This window comes from Malaclemys terrapin, chromosome 14 (genome assembly GCF_027887155.1).
Source record: "Malaclemys terrapin pileata isolate rMalTer1 chromosome 14, rMalTer1.hap1, whole genome shotgun sequence".
Classification (NCBI taxonomy): Eukaryota; Metazoa; Chordata; order Testudines; family Emydidae; genus Malaclemys; species Malaclemys terrapin.
The window spans coordinates 40,076,598-40,096,786 of record NC_071518.1 but is presented as its reverse complement, the minus strand read 5'-3'; the positions used below and the strand labels follow the sequence as shown (position 1 = coordinate 40,096,786).

The 20,189-nt window shown below is 48.0% G+C and overlaps 2 protein-coding genes and 2 non-coding genes across 6 annotated transcripts in view; 3 read left to right on the top strand and 1 right to left on the bottom strand.

The window, feature by feature from the left end:
- Positions 1-9,697, bottom strand: part of COG4 (component of oligomeric golgi complex 4) — a 30,092-nt gene extending 20,395 nt beyond the window's left edge. Inside the window, exons 1-6 of one of the 2 annotated variants that reach the window (XM_054049109.1) lie at positions 9,537-9,697; positions 8,550-8,632; positions 7,303-7,417; positions 5,892-6,066; positions 2,764-2,957; positions 399-504 (exon numbers count right to left, since the gene is read on the bottom strand). In XM_054049109.1, the coding sequence (XP_053905084.1) occupies positions 399-504; positions 2,764-2,957; positions 5,892-6,066; positions 7,303-7,417; positions 8,550-8,632; positions 9,537-9,683 (820 nt within the window). In that variant the 5' untranslated portion in view covers positions 9,684-9,697. Of the gene's footprint in view, positions 1-398; positions 505-2,763; positions 2,958-5,891; positions 6,067-7,302; positions 7,418-8,212; positions 8,405-8,549; positions 8,633-9,536 lie in introns of those variants that run through there. The other variant, XM_054049110.1, reaches the window with a different exon arrangement.
- A 267-nt stretch (positions 9,698-9,964) lies between these two features.
- The window catches only part of SF3B3 (splicing factor 3b subunit 3), a 56,089-nt gene continuing 45,864 nt past the window's right edge, over positions 9,965-20,189 (top strand). Inside the window, exons 1-7 of one of the 2 annotated variants that reach the window (XM_054048810.1) lie at positions 9,965-10,058; positions 13,232-13,348; positions 14,593-14,919; positions 16,064-16,236; positions 17,287-17,428; positions 18,528-18,640; positions 20,031-20,168. In XM_054048810.1, coding sequence (XP_053904785.1) covers positions 13,279-13,348; positions 14,593-14,919; positions 16,064-16,236; positions 17,287-17,428; positions 18,528-18,640; positions 20,031-20,168 — 963 coding nt within the window. In that variant the 5' untranslated portion in view covers positions 9,965-10,058; positions 13,232-13,278. Of the gene's footprint in view, positions 10,093-13,231; positions 13,349-14,592; positions 14,920-16,063; positions 16,237-17,286; positions 17,429-18,527; positions 18,641-20,030; positions 20,169-20,189 lie in introns of both variants that reach the window. The other variant, XM_054048809.1, reaches the window with a different exon arrangement.
- Positions 15,307-15,386, top strand: LOC128849091 (small nucleolar RNA SNORD111). Its single transcript, XR_008447169.1, has one exon. It is a non-coding gene; the product is annotated as a small nucleolar RNA SNORD111 (small nucleolar RNA).
- Positions 17,634-17,710, top strand: LOC128849092 (small nucleolar RNA SNORD111). Its single transcript, XR_008447170.1, has one exon. It is a non-coding gene; the product is annotated as a small nucleolar RNA SNORD111 (small nucleolar RNA).

The window sequence follows — 20,189 nt, the reverse complement described above, 5'->3', positions numbered from 1 at the left end:
CTTCACATCCAGCTGACTATCTAAGGCAGAGATCTACAACTCTTCCAGTCCGGCTCTGGTTCAGTCCCTTAGGCTGAGAGAGACTGCGAAGGATAAATTCCAGGAGAAGCCGGGCCTCGGGGAGGAAGCCAGCTGGTCCTTTACAAGTCCCTCTCCTGCCAGCCAAAACTGAACAAAGAGCGAGCTCCAGACCCAGTGCCCCCTGCTGGCCAGAAACAGACGGCACTCCAACCTAGCTGGGTCAACAGGCTGACAACCCTTGTACTTTATTCCAGCACCACAAGAGGAAAATGGCACTGTTCTGCCCTCCTGCAGCCAGAAATGAGAGCTTTGACATTGTCTGGGCACCTTCCATTGGGGAAGATTTCCAGCCGACAAACAGTGCAGGGAGGAATTACCTTCAAAGAGGAGCGTCAGTGTATCTGCAAAGATGACTGCAGCCCTACGGTCACTCATGTCTGTCTCCATCACCAGTAACAGGTTCTCCTTGGCTTTGTTAGCGACCTAAACTCCAGGGGAAGGAGTGGGTCAATATGGTTCTGGCAGAGCCCCGCCCCACAAGGGAGACTTTTGCCCTCCTGCCCCATGCAGCCCTTCCCTCTACCCACATCTGCTGCTGCCACCAGCAGGACAAGACACATGGACCTTACAGAGCAGGTGTCAATGCTTTGGGTCAGATGGCAGAGGGGACCCCAGGGGTAAGGCAGTCTACATCTCTAGCAGAGACAGGTGTATTTGGCTGTGCCATGCAAACAGGAACCACTATTAAAAGAGCAGACAAATCCTAGCTTCTCGCCTCTAGAAAACTCAGCTACAGGCAGCCTAGCAAATACCCCCAACGCCGTTCACTAGGGCTCTTACGCCCCGTGCAGAGAGCTGCAGGACATGAAATGAATGTTGTATAGCCTGGCTTCCTTCAGCACCTGGGTACCTGACTGTAATTCCCCTTTACACCACTGGGGGGCACCCCAAGTGCTTTCTGTGAAGAGAAAACAGCAGCAAGGCCCTTCCTGTCTCTTGCACCCAAGACTAGAAGGTCAAAGAGAAGGGCCATGGGAATCTCTAATGCACCTAACTCAGTGGTTCCCAAACTTTAACAACCTGTGAACCCCTTTCACCAAAGTGTCAAGTCTCACGAACCCCCTCCTAAAAAAAGAATATTTCCAGGGATTTTCTCCTTTACCCGAGTATAAACTATAAAAGCAGTGATCTTGGAAATATAAAAGTTGTTTTTATGACATCCTTATTACACACTATTTATTTATTATTTATCATTACAGTATTTTTAGTACATTATGAAGATGGCAACGCTCTTCCAAGATCTCACTTTTGTAGCTTGTATCATTTTGAATAAGCCTGTTCTAAGACAAGGCTCCTATGTTTCATCAAGGAGTATCAGATGTGAAACAGCAGGAAGGTATCTAAGAAGCCAATTCAAAGAGTTCCTCTTATACAAGCATTCAGGTCTTGAGCAGTTCAAGCAAACAACACACGTTACAACAAAGCTTAAACTTGTTCTTCATAATAATTTTAAAAACAATACTAGCTGCCTATTTCATTTTAAAAACAGCAAAAAAGAGCCACCTCCCTTTTCCATTTCTTATAAGGAGTCTTGAAGTTTAAATCTCCTCAGTGTGATAGACACGCTTGCTTTGATCTGCTTCGCTCTTGGAAATCCAGGGGCACCAGGCTGCTGGCCCCATGCTGCCAAGGGTCCCTAAGGACAGCTCTGTGCACCAGTAGGGAATTTTTTCCCAAGAACCCCCTGTAACATTTCGCGAACCCCAGTTTGGGAACCACTGACCTAACTGTACCTCTGACCTTGTTCTATGCCACGGGTTCTCAAACTGGGGGTTGGGACCCCTGAGGGGGTCGCAAGATTATTACTTGGGGGGTCACAAGCTGTCAGCCTCCACCCCAAACCCTGCTTTGCCTCCAGCATTTATAATGGTGTTGAACATATAAAAAAGTTTTTTTAATTTATAAGGGGGGGGGTCTCACTCAGAGGCCTGCTATGTGAAAGGGGTCACCAGGACAAAAGTTTGAGAACTACTGTTCTATGCACTGTGGCCTCCTTCCAGACACTCTGCACCATTCCCTCCCCATTCTGCCCCATCCCAGTTCTCCCTCTCCTTCCACTTCTCCCCACAGGCCTTCCCAGACCTTCCCCTGTTGGGGCTCTTTCCACTTCCTCACGGTTTCCATAATCGCCCACCACCCATCCAGTCTGGTTCCTTTTCCCTAGAACCACCATAGGCAACAGCACTAGGCACAGCCCCACGCACCAGCACCTAGAACCGGGGAGCAGGAGATGGAGGCCCCTCATGCTAAGTTCTCGTTTTCTGGGAGAAATCTGCCTAACCACGAGGGCTCATTTAATCAGATTGCGGCATATAATGGCACCGGAGAAACTGACTGATGTGGCAGTGCAGTAGGGCTGGGAGCAGAGGGGCCACGCTGGCCATAGGCTGAGTGCAAGCAGCACGGTGCTGTCTCTAAGTGAGATAAGGAGGGGGAAAGAAAGGCCACAGAGTGAGGGCCTGGGATCTGTGACTGGTCACCCAAAAGCCCTACCTGGTAGCACAAAGAGCAGGGAAAGTGCTGACCAGGCCCAATCTTGTCTCAGAGATTCACCCATTATTAGATGCACAGGAGCCAAGATCTCATTCCTCAACACCCATGTTGGCAGAGGCCCGATTTTACTCTCCTCTGAGGTGCTCTGGCCAGCCCAGGGGCCATGGCGGGTCCTGCAGCGCCCATTACCTGTTTGCAGAGATACTCTGAGAACTTGCTCAGCCCCTCCTCGTGTAAGCCCAACAGGGGGAAGATCTTGAAGAAACGTTCCACCTGAGGCAGGTCTCCCTGCTTCGTAGCCACGTCAAATTTCTCAGTCACTATGATCTTCAGGCGCTGCTCTGCCTCCTGCAGGAGCTTCAGGTTGGCATCAATTATGCTGCCTGTTCAGAGGGCACAGCACTGCATTAGTACCAGGTTCAGGACCAGGACCATGCCCATGTAGCTACAGCTCCAAGCTGGCAGTCAGGAGCCATCAAAGCCTGAAAGGAGACAGGTCCCTGGCTCATATTCATTTCTTCCCCCAAACCACCCAGGACCTTTAACCTAGAGGTAAAAAGGAGGGCGAGAAGGGTGTGTGTATACACAGACTCTTCCAGCTCTGGGGCTCACACTGAGATCATCAAATTCCTATGCTCTAGGCCTGGAGAGAAAACCTAATTAGGATTAAAACACGTTAGCAACTCTGATGAACATCATTAATCCCTCCCTCTCTCGCTATTGGCCCACACCCCCGTATCCGCTGTGCATGGCCAATCAGATGCTCCATTGATATCCCAATGAAATACCATGACATGCCTAATCCTGGGTCAGCAGAGGTGCTGTTAACTGGAACATTGCTGGCCATGTTTATCCTGGTTCTTTAGGAAGTCCCCCCCACCCACCCAATGAGCACCCACATGTTTAGCAAGAGGGCAGAATGCATACCTCCCAACCCACCAATGCCCAGGCATAGCAGATGGGAGCAGAGAGGGTTAGGACCAGCTAATTACAGAGACATGGAATGGTGTCTGCCAATCAGCGCTCTGGCAGGATGCTGTACAGACAGGGCTTTACAAATTCACTCTCCAGCCAGTAAGAAATTTCTCTCGGTGAGACTGGATGGGGCAGAGCACTAACGCATCAACTGCTGCACAATTTAAACTTCCATTTAAAAAACAAAAGGCGACAAGAGGATTTACAAGCCATTCGGCTCATCCGCGGCACACCCGGAAAGCTTTCATTGCCAAGTGCTGCCTGAGACTGCACCCAGACAGCTGCAGCGTCCCTACAGCTCAGAGCCTCCCCAACTAGCAGCAGCAGGAGATTGGCAAGACTCTGCTAGATTTTGCTGCTGCTGTTCAGACCTTGTGGGCAGCCAGGAAACTGAAAACAATCAGTCTTATTCTGCTGCCGCTTGGGGAAAAACTCGGAGCTGCAGCCCCGGCAGACACTGGAGCTATTCACAAGGACCCCAGAAATGCAAGAGAGGGGAGCAGAAGAGACAGGGCCCTCTTCAAAAGCAGCACATAGGAAAGTCTGAATAATAGAGAGCAGGGAGAGGAGAAAGAGCGTCCCCCCTTCCAGAAGCCAGAGGGCAGTGGGCACGTGTAGTCACCCTGAGCTTGGCACTACCACCTGCTGCATCTGTGGTGCAACAGCACAGAATGCTGTCCTGGAGAGACAGCCAATGAGAGGGCAGCTTGAGCCGGGGAGGGGGCTTGGAATCTGCCCAACAGGGGCAGTTGCAAAAAGTGGTTAGATAAGGAGGGAAGGAGAAGCAGTTAGATGCTGAGCAAGCAGATGAACAGGTGCTGGCGTAGGACGTGAGGGGGCAAAAGAAAGGAACAGGAGAATAAAAACAGGGGACTGGGAAGTGAGAAGGAGAAAAGAAAGAAAAATAGGAAAGATTTCAGGATCAAAAGAAGCAGGAAAAAAACCAGATCTGGGAAAAACCTGAAAGGAAATAGAATTGGTAAAAAAGGGAACTGATCAAATGTATTAGGTGTATGTTGTCCGGTCAAGCCAAGCCACATTTTGAAGTCCTCAACAATGTGCGTCATGGTTTGTGACTGTCCACACTGACCTAGTGGACTGTCTCTAAAATGCCACTGAAATTCAGCTGCAGCACAAATTCCATGTCTGGTACGTTGCCTTCATGGTAAATCAAACCTGGATTGACATTGAGTGGGTTCTGAGACAAGATAATTGATCAAAAAGCTGTATTAGATGAAAACAGATCCCAAAAACAGTAAGTGAGAAGCCCACCCTCAAGGGCCCTAAAGGACATGAACAGAGAGAGGGACTGTTTGAACATCTGTTGAAGGATACAGTTCAAAGGGGCCTAACGGACAAGTGAGGGCCCACAAGGTAAAGAAACTCAATTTGTGCATAAACTCAGTGGAAAGAGGTACACCCTCAAGAACATTGAATCTACAGAGCACTAAAAGTCGAAGAGAAGCAAAGAACAGGACAGCAAGAGTGGAGCTGAACTTACAGCCAAGGAGAAGAAAAGTTGATTCTTCCCTGAAGTGACACAGTCTATTGTTGAGTGATTCTTTTGTTCTTGTTAATAACAATGCATTTAATATTAACTGCAGAGTAAGACAGAGTAGCATGTACAAGCTCACAAAGATTAACATGCTGGTAACCTATAAGTTATTACTATATGTAGTAAGTACTTGGGACAATTTTGGGGGTTTTCCTTTATTAAGTTCTAAACATTTTAAATGACCCCTTTTGTCTTGGTTTGCATCTGCCTTGCCTCACAGTTAGCATAGCCGCACACGATTCAACTTTATCAGACACCTACAAGCCAGTGATTTAACATAAGAAATTAAACTATAGAGCAGAATTCAGGGACAAGCTCCTAACAGGTATTCCAGCAGCCCCAGGGCATCACACCATGATGCTGCACTGGGCCCTCACTGATGAGCATCCTTCCTCCGCTCTTTTCTCTCATGCACCACTGATTAGTGGATTTAGCCCGCTGGTTAGTAAGTGGCTGCCAAGCTCGTCAAGCCCCAAGTCAGTAACTCTACGTGTGTGGCAGTCTGCATAGATTTAAGGCCAGAAGGGGCCATTATGATCATCTAGTCTGACTTCAGTGGCCTTTTCAGTAACTAGCTGCCTCAGCACGTCAGCTTTCCCCCCGGTAATATTTTAACCTAACTATATCTCAGAAGTATTCAGACATTTCCATGTAAACAGCTACCTGCAGGAGCTGCCAACACACCCGTTGGCTTCAAAGTTTCTTTAGCACTGGACAAAGTTAGAGCCTCAAAAAGCAAGAGTACTCAGGTTATTTTACTAAACAGCTACACCTGGACAGCACCTACCTTCCTGGCCCTGCCGGCTCAGCTCAATGACCGATTTGTCCAAAGACAAGTAGCGGTGGATATGAGCAGCTGCTTGTTCATAGTCTTCATTTCTCAATGCTGTTTGAACCCCATCCATGCAGAACTTCAAGTCCAAGATATCATCAGCTCTCTGGATGGCCTGATAGAGGCGGTTCTGCAAGACAAACAGCAGTTAAGACTCCCCCTCCGTGGCTGGGCCAGAGAAACAGAACTCGAGAGAGGAGAGAGTACAGCAGGAGGGGAAGGAGAGACGGCTGTCAGGGATGGAGGGGCTACTTCGCTATCAGGTCAGCAACTAGTTGGATGAGAAGCTTGAGCTGCTTGGAGAGTTGTGATAGATGACCTTAAAGGAAGAAGGGCCCCAAGTCTATCCACCCAAAATCTGGATTGTACTCAAGAGCCACCCCTAATTTGCACAGAACAGAGCAGATTACAGCTCACACACCTTTAGCCGAGAGGCTGATCTGCAGATTACAGGTGTCAGCGTGCAATCTTTAAATCTACCTCTGTACAAAGAATATGGCAGGTCCTGACTACAGCATGGACCTCTGAGGTCCATGTCTACCTCCATTGTCTCAACCTATGAGGAGTGAGAAAGGGAGGAACAATATCTGACCAGCTCTGATAAACAGTTATCCTATTATATTACTTGTACATTGGTACTGCCTAGGAGCCCAAAGGAGGTACCAGGACCCTGCAATGCTAGGTGTAGTACAAACCCAGAACAAATCAGGGCTCAGCTTCAGCTCCTCTCGTCCCACATGCAGGTGAACAGCTCATGCTCTGTCACGGAGTGTGGGGGACGCAAGGCCCTGAACCGCCGGTTTCCTGCGATTCACCATGACTCTCAGCCAGCCAGTAAAGCAGCGGGTTTATTTAGATCACAGGAACACGTCCAAGACAGGTCTTGCAGGCACAGACAACAGGATCCCCCCCAATTAGGTCCATCTTGGTGTCCCAGGGGCACCACCGCCCCATTGGGGGATCAGAGCCCCGTCCGGTCTCCCCTCCATTACACCAGCCAGCTCCTGAAACTCCAGCTCCCTCCAGCGTCTCTCACCCAGCCACCCCCCAGCTCCTTCTCCAGCCTTTGTCCAGTTTCCCAGGCAAAGGTGTCACCTCGCCTCCAACCCCCTTCCTGGGTTCTCACATTACATGCTCAGGTATCTTCCTTCAAGGTCAGTCTCCCATCCCCCAATGCAGACCGTCCCAGCCAAACCCCCCTGCCTTCCCAGGCCAACACTCCCCACTCAGCATTCAAAGACCACATTAAGAACAGTCCCAGTTCGTCACATGCTCCGTTATCTGTTAAATGCAGTACTTGCTCATCTGCTCACCCATACACAGCAGAAAGAGAGCTCAGCACAGAGCTCCCACGTTGTCTCGTTACCTTGGCAAGATCAAGCTGCCGAACTTTACTGCTGACGTTCTCAGCCAGGTTACAAGTGAAGGTGATCATCCCAGATAACTGTCTGGCATCCCCCTCAATCAGCTGCAGGTTAGGACTGGAAACAGATGCAGGGAACATCGGTCATACATATGAAAGCGGATATGAAGTAGCGGTACATTCTGCAATGTATCTCCCCACACAGGCACTTGCATCTGCCAGCACCACGGGGTCTCACCCCTCATGAACTGCTGCGTACTTTCACTGAGGCAAGAGGCCAAATCCAAGAGTGAGATCTAGAAGACAGCAGCACATCCAGGCCTGACCAATGGCTGTCTCCCTTGCAGTAAAAGGGTGTGTGGAGTCGGATTGATGTGCTGGCCTTGTGTTTTGTGGAACTGCCATCTCGTATTCCAGAATCCAAGCTTTTATTAAATAGAATTGAGAATCTAGCTCTTATGTTCATAAAAATAACTTACAAAATGAACTAGAGGTAAGTAGATGCAGTGAAGTCTGCACATGTCTACAGACAGCCTGAAACAACAGAGCTGAAGAGGCATGCTATTTCCATTCAGATAAATTGATTGTTAACTCTTAAGCCTACTGTTAACAATTTGACTGTAATCTTTGTTTACCATTTCACTACCGATCAAAGCAAGAGTGAGATGATTATGAAGAACTTCACAATCTACTGTGAATTGGCAGTTCATTTTGTGGTCACATCACAAGAGAGTACCACTATTTTTTCTCACCCCAAACTAATGCTATATAATTTTTTTTCATGTACCTTTCATTTCAAAGTGCTTTCCAGACAGAAATTGCTTCCCCACACTAAAAAGCAACAGAGGGTCCTGTGGCACCTTTAAGACTAACAAATGTATTGGAGCATAAGCTTTCATGGGTGAATACCCACTTCATCAGACGCATGTAATGGAAATTTCCAGAGGCAGGTATAAATCAGTCTGGAGATAACGAGGTTAGTTCAGTCAGGGAGGGTGAGGTGCTCTGCTAGCCGTTGAGGTGTGAACACCAAGGGAGGAGAAACCCCTGATACTTCCCCACACTGATACGCAGCTTCATCTGTGGTAGAACGAAGCACCTGCTGAACAGCATAAGGTAACACTACAAGGAAGAATTTGAGATCCAGTTGACACTACAGCTTGCTTACTTGCTTTTTCTTTTCAAATCAAAGCATCAGATCACATGGTACTAGCTTCACGCAAGCAGGATTAAAGTGGTGAACTACTCACCCCAGGCGATGAAGGGCGACCATCTTGCTCTCTATGGTACTCTGTTGTTCCAGGAGTGCCTCCAGCTCTTCCTCCACCCCTTTCTGAAAAAGAAAGCAGCCCCATGTCACTTCATGCCCCTTTCAGACCGATCATCAACACCACTAGCTAAGAACCAAACTCTCAAACCAGGAGCATGAGCCGAGCAGGGCACTAAAGCTTCTGAGAGATCAACTCACAGGGCAATCCTTCAAAAGCCCAGCAATCCATCCTCATCTGACTACGCTTACACCCCAGTCTCTTTTCCAAGGCCAATTCTGGGGCAGGCGGGGAGGTCTCTACCATACAACTTTTAAAAAAAGATCACCTCTGCCCAAGGTACAGGTGACCAAGCTGCCTACATGAGGGAATCAGAGTTCAGCAATGTGCTCCCGGGCTTAGAGGATGCGGTTGCTGCAGAGGCAATAGAATCAGCCTGTCAGGGCTGTAACAGGTGGTCAAAGAAGCAGTTAACATTGTCTGTAGCAATCTTTCCTGGCCATCTAATGAAGTTCTGGCAAAGAGACATCCAGTCTTTCTGGTCAGAGGCTACATCACCACCACATCGGGGGCAGAGGGAGTGGGAATACTTGAATAACATGACGACAGCGGCACTAAAGTCACCTACATAGAAACGGCTGTGTGTTAATTTTGGAAAGTCACCTCCCCCCACTCAGGTAGGCCAGAGACATTGATGTTTTCCCCCCAAACGAGATGCAGGTGATTCCCTGCAGCGCTTTAGCGAGGCGTCTCAGCAGATCTCAAAGCGCCGTCGGAGGAGGTCAGTGACAGGGCGAGGCAGCCAGGCACCGAGCTGCACTTCTCGCGAGCGTTTCGAAGAACACCTCGCGGTTCTCCCGCAAAGGAAAAGGAATCAGATCGGGACCTTTTCTCCTGTGCCAGGGACCCGACGCCCGGAGGGGGGCGCGGGGCAGACCCGGGACCCGGCGCTGGGCGGAGCTGCCCCACCTCCTCCCCGCACAGGCGGCTGTAGGCGGCCTCCAGCTCTGGCAGGTCGGTGAGCGAGCGGATCCGCTCCATAGACAGTGACGAGGCGCCGCCGCCGCCGCCTCCTTCCCCCACTGGCAGCCTCAGGCCCGAGCCAGCCGCCGCCATCTTTGGTTCCGGGTGACACCGTCACTTCCGGAAGAGCCGCGGAGGCCCCGGCGGTGCGGTCCGCGCGGCGGTTAGGGCTGTCCTAATTGGCGCCTGAGTGGCGCATGCTCGCGAGGCCTCTCGGTTTGGGTTGGCGACGCGGAGCGAAGGTCTCCGGGGGGCCGAAAGCGGCGGGATAGGAGCCCGGCTGGAATTGCTTCGTCCTTGTGTTGGGTTCGTTCAGGCGTTGAGCGGACAGCCTCGCGTCGCGCGCGCCGGGCCCGTCGGAAGCCCCTGGGGGCGGGGCATGGCAGGGCGCGCGCTGGCTCGATGGCGGAGCGGGTTGGCAGGCTGGCGGCCTAGGGGGAGCGAGCGAATCCGCCGCCATCCCGCGCGGTGAGAGCCGCCGCAGCCTGCGCCGTAGCGCCGGGTAGGGGAGCGCGACGTGCCGTGACTGTGGGGCGGGGTATCGGCCGCGCTGGGCTCCGCGAGCGCGCCCAGTAACCGTCCTGGTTCTGCGGCCCCTCCCGCTCCGGGCGGGGGTGGGGAGCGCGGGGAGCCCTCGCGGGAGGGGAGGGAAGGGGAGGTCAGGTCGTGCAGATGGAGGTGAGCGTAGGCTGTACCGGCGGGAGCCGCACGTGGGATGGGGAGGGGGCAAGTGGGGGGAGTGCGCGCGGAACAATGGGGAAGAGGGAGCCGAGCATTGAACACCGGTGGGGAAAGGAAGCAAGACGGGGCTGGGGTGGGGAAGCGGCGAGCCTTAAATATATGGAGATATACCTCTGTCATAGAGCTGGAAGGGACCCCGAAAGGTCGTCGAGTCCAGCCCCCTGCCTTCACTAGCAGGACCAAGTATTGATTTTGCCCCAGATCCCTAAGTGGCCCCCTCAAGGATTGAACTCACAACCCTGGGTTTAGCAGGCCAATGCTCAAACCCTCCTGCGCTATCCCTTCCCCCTTCCTTCCTTCCTTCCTTCCCTCCCTCCCTTTTTGAATGGCCTTTGGGTGCTTTGATTGCACGTGTCTGCCTGGTGCTGTTCCTGTGTGTGCTGCCTCACAGTGAAGAGGTGACCAATCTTGCCTGACTTTTGTGTTCCCCGGGAGAAGCCAGGCCTCCTTCATAAACAGGGTGACTCCCTGGAGGTGCCTGAAGACAAATATTTCCGTGGGAGGGTGCCCTTGTTCCTCCAGGGCTTTATTAAAGGGTCCCTAGTAGCTTGAAAATCGAGTCTGCTTTTAAGAATAGCTGCAGGCGCTGAGTCACTGCTGTGTTTTGTGGTTTTATTATCGCTGGGAACTATTTTTTTGTTGTTGTTCTAAACGTTTTTCTTTCCTCTGTTGCTGTGTGAAAGACCCACACACTGTGGAATCTTGGTCTCCCCTGGGGAAGTGGAACTGACCACACAAAGGGTGCTGAAATGCACAACTGGAAAATAATTTTTAAAAATCTCTGTGTTTTCAGTTGTAATGTCTTAGGTGCTGCTTGTAACCATCATAGGTTACAGACTTCCCAACAAGATTGTAATCATAGAATCATAGAATATTAGGGTTGGAAGAGACCTCAGGAGGTCATCTAGTCCCACCCCCTGCTCAAAGTAGAACCAACACCAAATAAATCATCCCAGCCAGGGCTTTGTCAAGCTGGGATTTAAAAACCTCTAAAGAAGGAGATTCCACCATCTCCCTAGGTAACCCATTCCAATAGTCACTCGGTCCCTAGTCTGTAGCTCTGCACTTGTCCTTGTTGAACCTCATCCGATTTCTTTTGGCCCAATCCTCCAATTTGTCTAGGTCACTCTGGACCCTGTCCCTACCCTCCAACGTATCTACTTCTCCTCCCAGTTTAGTGTCATCTGCTAACTTGTTGAGAGTGCAATTAATCCTGTCATCCAGATCATTAATAAAGATGTTGAACAAAACCGGCCCCAGGACTGAGCCCTGGGGCACTCCGCTTGATGCCGGCTGCCAACTAGACATGGAGCCATTGATCACTACCCGTTGAGCCTGACAATCTAGCCAGCTTTCTATCCACCTTATAGTCCATTCATCCAATCCATACTTTAACTTGCTGGCAAGAATACTGTGGGAGACAATATCAGAAGCTTTGCTCAAGTCAAGATATATCACATCCACCACTTTCCCCATATCCACAGAGCCATCCGCAATCTTTATGTTGTCTCTTTAATTTAGATGGAAGCTGCTGCCCCTTTCCCCTTATCTACCGGTAGAAATAAGAATTTCAGGCTGGGTTTCTACAGTACAGGGCAGCCAGGGTAAACTGCTCTAAGCCACAATTTTCACTGGTACAGCTTACCCCAGTTTCAAGCAAAGGGTGAACTCCACTGATGAACATAGCAGCTTTGCTTGTCTATGTTAGGAGTTTGTGTTGTATTGCCAGCTGGCCACTGATGGCTGTGATCTGTAACCAGTGTCTCATTTAAAATGATGCCATCGAGGTTGATGAGCTTAACATTAAACCTAACCTATTTTTAATTTTTTTTAAATGAAGCCCAGATTTAGTCTTTCCTTCCTGTCAGCACTTCCAAACAAGAGCTGCAGTATTCTTGTCCATTACCTATAAACCCAGGGACCTAGAGAATGGAGCACTGAACTGAAAGTCAGGAGACCTGGGTTCTTTCCTTATCTCTTGATCTTGGACAAGTCACTTCACCTCTCTGTGTCTTAGTTTCTCCACGTGTAACATGAGAATAACACTTGCTTCCTCTGTAAAGTGCTTGGATTGCTACTGATGTGGCATTATTAGTGGTATTATTAAATCCCCAGAAGCAGGAATGGAGTAAAAATACACAGGGAACCAGGACTGAAGTCGGTTTTGACAGCTTGTCCTTGCAAGAGCGTAGCCAAGGGCCTGTGCAATTTCTGCTTGTCACTCAAGTCAGGTGCCTGCAGAATCAAACAAAGCTAGTATGTCAGTTTTTATGCAGCTCCTAGTCTGTCCTAAACTTAGATTGTAAATTGCATTAAAAAATCACTTTAGGCTAATAATTTCTGCAACAAATTACCAGGTTTATCCTTCGTTCCTTCTAAATGAGTGTGACATGGATGGAAACGTCAGAGTCAGCCTAAAGGACCAAAAAAAAAAAAAAAAAGCTGACCTGCTATCTTTGTTTAAAAAGGAACTAAATGTCTTTTAAAGTGAAATCCCTAAATAACTAGAGTAGGAAGCTAGGGCTTTCAGTGAATAGCTGACTTGATCTAGTGGACTGAGCCATGGAATGAAGAACCAGGAACACCCAAGTTCTAATCTTGGCTCTGACTTGGAAGTCTGTGGCTTTGAGCAAGTTTTCCTATTATTAAAATAGGCATAATCTCATGAGTACAGAGAAGGCTGGGGCGGAGGGGGGAGTCCTGATTCATCAGTGTTTGTAAGGTCCGTGAATGTTGGCCAGTTAGAATAAGATGATTCATGCAATCTCAAAATTGTGTCTGGGGCACAGAAACACAGGCTGTTAATGCTGTTCCTTTGGGCTGACACAATGTACTTTTTTAATGTAGATCCTGTTTTGCATAAGGCATATTCTTAATTTTTGTTGCTGTTTTGTTCACAGCCGACTCAATAAGTGAGACGCATGAGTGAAGTGGATCTGTCGCCACCATGTTCCTTTACAATTTAACGTTGCAGCGAGCCACTGGCATCAGCTATGCCATCCATGGCAATTTCTCAGGTAATCTCTGCTCCCCTGACTAGGGGACTTTCAGGCTGAAGCAAAGAAGATCTTTTCAGTTATAAGCTACTTAGCTACAGTATTAGTTTTTCATCGAGGTTCCGCTCCTATTAGTGCTGCTACCTGGGTTGACTAAGAAGCTGCAATTTGAAGGAAAGATCTGGTCTTGAGAAAGAACTTGGATCCAGGAACTTACAAGTTCAGATCCTGGTTTTCTCACTGAATTTGTGGGGCCTTAATTAAACCATTAAAAAAAATAACCCCATATATATATATGATGGGGGCTAATTTAGCTACAACGAATCAGGAAAAAGATCTTGGAGTCATCGTGGATAGTTCTCTGAAGACGTCCACGCAGTGTGCAGAGGCAGTCAAAAAAGCAAACAGGATGTTAGGAATCATTAAAAAGGAGATAGAGAATAAGATGGAGAATATATTATTGCCCTCATATAAATCGATGGTATGTCCACATCTCGAATACTGCGTACAGTTGTCTCCTCATCTGGCACTAGAAAAGGTTCAGAGAAGGGCAACTAAAATGATTAGGGGTTTGGAACAGGCCCCCTATGAGGATAGATTAAAGAGGCTAGGACTTTTCAGCTTGGAAAAGAGGAGACTAAGGGGGGATATGATAGAGGTCTATAAAATCATGAGTGATGTGGAGAAAGTAGATAAGGAAAAGTTATTTACTTATTCCCATAATACAAGAACTAGGGGCCACCAAATGAAATTAATAGGCTGCAGGTTTAAAACAAATACAAGGAAGTTCTTCTTCACACAGCGCACAGTCAACCTGTGGAACTCCTTGCCTGAGGAGGTTGTGAAGGCTAGGACTATAACAGGGTTTAAAAGAGAACTGTATAAATTCATGGAGGTTAAGTCCATTAATGGCTATTAGCCAGGATGGGTAAGGAATGGTGTCCCTAGCCTCTGTTTGTCAGAGGGTGAAGATGGATGGCAGGAGAGAGATCACTTGATCATTACCTGTCAGGTTCACTCCCTCTGGGGCACCTGGCATTGGCCACTGTCGGTAGACAGGATACTGGGCTAGATGGACCCAGTACGGCCGTTCTTATGTTCTCTGTGCCTCAGTTTTCTGATCTATAAACTGGATACTTGGAATACTCTGGAGGTTGTGAGACTTGCTTTGGTGATTAAGGTTTGAAAGACACTTTGAATTTCCTGATTTTTATATCTCCTAACTTATAGTTGGTGATAAGTTTCTCATGACTTTGGCTTCTTAGGAACCAAACAACAGGAAATTGTTGTTTCCCGGGGGAAGATCCTGGAGTTGCTCCGCCCTGATCCCAACACAGGGAAAGTACACACCTTGCTGACAGTGGAAGTGTTTGGAGTCATTCGTTCCCTCATGGCCTTCAGACTGACAGGTGGAACCAAAGATTATATCGTGGTGGGTAGTGATTCGGGTCGCATTGTTATCCTGGAGTACCAGCCTTCCAAGAACATGTTTGAGAAGATTCACCAGGAAACCTTTGGCAAGAGTGGCTGTCGCAGAATCGTTCCTGGCCAGTTCTTGGCTGTGGACCCAAAGGGCCGTGCTGTCATGATCAGTAAGTCAGTGGGGATCTGTACCGGCCCCTTAGTTGTAGCAGTTAAAGAAATGAGTGGGGGAAGCTGATTCTCCTTGGAATTGTTGCTTTGCCTTTTCCTTACTTCAAGGATGACCGTTTTTGCAGCCTGCATCTCAGCTGTAGTCTCAAGTGCTTTTCATGCAGACATTTCACTCAATTCCAGCCTTTGGAATGAAACGTCCAGGTGTTTGGAATTGTTCCTACCTATTGTCATGATTGCACAAATGAGTACCAAAAATTGGGCCAAAACAGTGTTGGAAAGAAACCTGCTCAGGTAGTGGTCAGCAAAGAACCCATTTGAGGATGATGATTGGAAAAAGGGAAGTTGGGATGCAGACAGCCCAGTCATGGTGCAGACAGCGTCCTCTGCCTGAAATGATGATATGAATTCATGTCTCTTCTCTGAGATTGCCTATGGAGACAGCTGTGCATTTCTGATCAGGCCCTACAGGTATAAACGCTTAGATTATTCCACCTTTCAGGGTTTGCATTACCAGGCAGCTCAAGAACTCTATTCTAGTGAAAATAATGACAAGACTGGCTTGGACGGAAGCTGCTTGCTTCCTTTTAACCTGAAGGTAGCATAGTACAATTCACCTGTTATTCAGGGTGACAGCTGAGAGCAGGACTTGCTCAGTAAATGACTGTGTGCGCTGTGTATCAGCAAAGAAACGCATACCTCAATTACAGTGCAGTTTGGGAGGGTTTCCATGGGACTGTTTCCCTTTCGTTTCATAGCTGCTACTCTTTCCTCATCTGTTAGCTACTGTGGCTGCATGTTTTGCCAAGGAGTTGGGCTCCTCAGGCAGATGCTGCTGCAGATTTTCGCCTGCGAACTGAACATACCTTGAGTTGCGGCTTGCGTGAGTGGAGCTTACAAAGGTCACCTGCACGGTTAACCTGTGCCTGAGTCACTGATTCATTCTGAAAGATTTTAAATACTGCAGTTAGGAAGTTGACATAAACTTAAGTGTGATAGGGAAATTTTGGGACAAGATGTTACGTTTCTGTTTCCCTGCAAGGCTGTCAGTTGGCAGTTTTTGTGCAAAGGCTGGTGCCGGTGCAGTTGTCTTCAGCTTTGCGTCCCCAATCTAGGTATTTTATGCACTGTTGTTCCCTGCAGGTGCCATTGAGAAACAGAAGCTGGTATACATCCTGAACAGAGATGCAGCTGCCCGGCTCACCATTTCTTCCCCACTGGAAGCCCACAAGGCCAACACCTTGGTCTACCACGTGGTGGGAGTAGATGTGGGGTTTGAAAACCCAATGTTTGCTTGTCTGGAGATGGACTATGAGGTAACCAGGGACGAGGTTCTTGTCTCTTACCCTACTCTCTCTGCTCAGCTAGCTCGGTCTCCTTCCTCTCTGTCCCTTCACCTAGTGTGTCCACTTATGTCAAGCCTTCTCTGCCGTGCTAGCTGTCTGGGACAACCTCCCTGGGTCTCTGCGCATTGACTGTCAGTCTCAGTGCCAGTCTTAGCTGAAATCCTCTTAATTGCTTGGTCCTTCTGTTACTAAACTGTGAACTACAGCCCTCAATGGTCGTTTTGTATTTTCGTCTCACTCTGGCCTTTGCACTTCATTCCAGTGCTACTGTTCATGTTTAGAACTGCCTCCCTCTGCTGCAGCAGTACCCCGCCCTTCACTCGCATTTCTCTTCCAAACACACTTCCCCTCTCAAGCTTTCAGTTAGCGATCCACCAGAATTACCGCCCCAGGTATAGCGGCATTGTCTGTAAACTCATTGAATTGGGAGTCATCTCTCTTTAAGTTGTTACAGCACTGAGCATATTTCTGGTGTTCAGGAAATTAATAATGGTGGTGCATTTTGGGAGAGAATGTGCATGGATGATTTTATGCAAAATAAAATTGCGTGTCGTAGTGTAACAACTATGCATTGTGGTTTCAAATGTGCCCTAGAATCTCTTCCGTCCCGCCAGGGGGCTAGTGATACCATAGCTGGCAGCTAGGGGAACATTGAAAATCAATGTAAGGTGTTTCTCAGCATATCTAGCTGCAAAGGCAGCTGTTTTTACAGTTACGTATTGCAACTAACCAGCGCTGCCTGTGTGTCTGCCTCTGACAATAATTCTACCCAGTTACTTCCCATTTGCTGCCTGTGGTCTTGATCCTTTGAGGTGCTGTGCCTTCAGCTTCCATTGACTTCAGTGGCAGTGGTGGATGCTGAACGCTTTTCAAGATCGAGTCCTGTGTTATCTTTGAATTGCTGTTGTGGTTGTTAATGAGTATAACACCATTCCAGAGACTTCATAAGATTTCTTTTCCTTTAAATGTACAGATAATGTTGCTGGCTGTAGACAAAATATTTGTGCACTATTTTTCCAGGAAGCTGACAACGATCCAACTGGAGAAGCAGCAGCTAACACCCAACAGACCCTGACATTTTATGAGTTAGACCTGGGTTTGAACCACGTAGTTAGGAAATACAGTGAACCTTTGGAGGAGCATGGCAACTTCCTTATAACAGGTACTACCCTCCCCATTGCCAAGTCACTGCCCGTTCTCCCAGCAAAAAGACAGGGGAGAACATATTGCACATTTGAAAGGGAAGCATTGGGGAGAGGGGTGTCATAACCTGAGCTGTTTTCCTGCTCTTTGTTGGGCCTGGAAGTCAGGTGAAAACTAAAAATTCTCATGTGCTACATGGAATTTTGAAGAGTTTGATTTTCTTGCAGCCTGAAGTGATGAGTTTTTCATGTCTCTTCTCTGAGATGTATCCTGGAGATAGCATTTCACTCTGATTGGGCTCTGAGATGGAAGTATTTGAAGGCTTCCATTGGAAAAGGGTGTGGTTTAAAAAAAAAAAAAAAAAAGCTGGAGAATGAGTTTGCCAGCTGACAAAATAAACAAATGGAAATACAAACAGAGTGGTAGCTCCTTGTGATCACAACTTGATTTCAAGAGCAGTTATGGGCTAACCTTAAGGTTTGATTTTGGGGGTGGGACTTTGGCCTGCTCTGCTCATTGCAGAGGTTAGTTTGGAGTTTTAGAATCCAGATTCATTTGAAGACCGTGATTTATGGTACAGATACCCAAAGGGTGTCCCAAAGGCTTAATGCTGACTGGGCTATTCTGCAGTTCACTGTATCTTATATGTGTCCTGTGGATACTGTAGGCTAGTGGGCTCCAGGGCTCTGAACACTCAGTTTGTGTTTTTTATTGCTGGTAATTTCAGTTTCTGAGAAGGAAGTACCAGGAGATCATGTGGGAACCTGCTTCTTGTGATTTGCAATAGCAGATAAATGCATGTCAGATACATGGGGTGACTGGGGTTGCCAGTATGGTGCCTGAGCATTTCAAAGGTTTGGGTTCATTTATGGGACTGGGTGAGAGGTGTAAAAACGAAATATTAGGCAGTTGTTTATGACCCCCAAAGTTTCATTCTCCATCCCAAACTCTGCCTTATGCAGATACAGAAGCCTATGCTTGCAACCCTGGGTCTTCTCCACCATAAACTGAAGCAGGTGTAGATACATCTGAGAATATGGAGTGGAGATTATCCAGATTTCTTTTGAGCAACAGGGCTTTTTCTCTTCTCTTAATGAAGTTTCCATCTCATCCCTTAGTTCCTGGTGGCTCCGATGGTCCCAGCGGGGTGCTGATCTGTTCTGAAAACTACATCACCTACAAAAACTTCGGTGACCAGCCTGATATCAGATGTCCCATTCCTAGGAGAAGGGTGAGAATTTCATCTCATGCCCTGCTTTATAGGCCTTTTCTTTAAATGTTCCACATGGACACTTAATATCAGCTTATTTGGAGGGACACTTTTGAGGAAGGCGGTGCGTAGTGATTGAAAGGCTGTGGACTTACCAGCCAGTCATGTCATCTGTACGGGAAGGTTTTGGAGTTTGCCTGTAGTCTGACGTGATGGGTTGAGTTCATCTTGTCTCTGAGGTTTACCCTTGAGATAGTCCTTTCTCTCTTACCAGGCTCTGAGATGGCAGCACTGGTAGTATGAACCATGATTTATATGGCATGGTGGGAAATATTCACCCTAGTACATGAAGATGAATTCCACAGCTGCTCTGTTCCACTTCGTGCTGTTTCCTTTTAGAGGAGTGCATAAAAATAGCCATACTGGGTCAGACCAAAGGTCCATCTAGCCCAGTGTCCTGTCTTCTGACAGTGGCCAGTGCCAGTTACTTCAGAGGGAATGAACAGAACAGGGCAATTATAAAGTGATCCATCCCTTGTTATCCAGTCCCAGATTCTCGCAGTTGGAGGATTTGGGACACCCAGAGAATGGGGTTCCATCCCTCACCATCTCGGCTAATAGCCACTGATGGACCTGTCCTCCATGAACTTACTAATTCTTTTTTTTGAACCCGTTATTCTTTTGGCCTTCACAATATCCCTGGCAACAAGATCCACAGTTTAACTGCGTTGTATGAAGAAGTACTTCCTTTTGTTTGTTTTAAACCAGGGGTTCTCAAACTGGGGGTTGGGACCCCTCAGGGGGGGGTCGCGTGCTGTCAGCCTCCACCCCAAACCCCGCTTGTTCTCCAGCATCCATAATGGTGTTAAGTATATAAAAAAGTGTTTTTAATTTATTGGGGGGGTTGCACTGAGAGGCTTGCTATGTGAAAGGGGTCACCAGGACACAAGTTTGAGAACCGCTGTTTTAAACAAAGTAGGCTGTAGCTAGCTGACACTGTGTTGCATTGGGCAAATATGACCAAAGCCTACACACAGCAGATGCCACAGGTCAGTTCTATATGGCTAGTGACCCTTGTGTACCACAATTGGTTTTGCAATGTGTGAGATTGCCCATCTGGGGGAAAAAGGGGTAGGAGGGAGAATACCTCACAGTTTTGGCTCTTCTGAAAAACGTCTGTCAGGAAGAATCAGCTTTCCTGAGAGCATTACGGATGAGTCAGGAGAACATTGGGAAGGGGTATGCTATGCACAAAACCCTTTCCAGATGCTATAGTCCCTCAAGCTTTCCCTTTTGCTAGGACCATTGATCAAGGGGAGTATATCCTGCCTTGCAGGGGAATGGCTTTGCTGAAAGGTGATCTTTCCACCTCCAACATTTATAAACCTCTGATTTATCTTCCCTGTGACAGAATGACTTGGATGACCCAGAGAGGGGTATGATTTTTGTCTGCTCTGCTACACACAAGACCAAATCCATGTTCTTCTTCCTGGCCCAGACAGAGCAGGGAGATATCTTCAAAATCACCCTAGAGACTGATGAAGACATGGTAGGTTGATTGAGGAGAAAG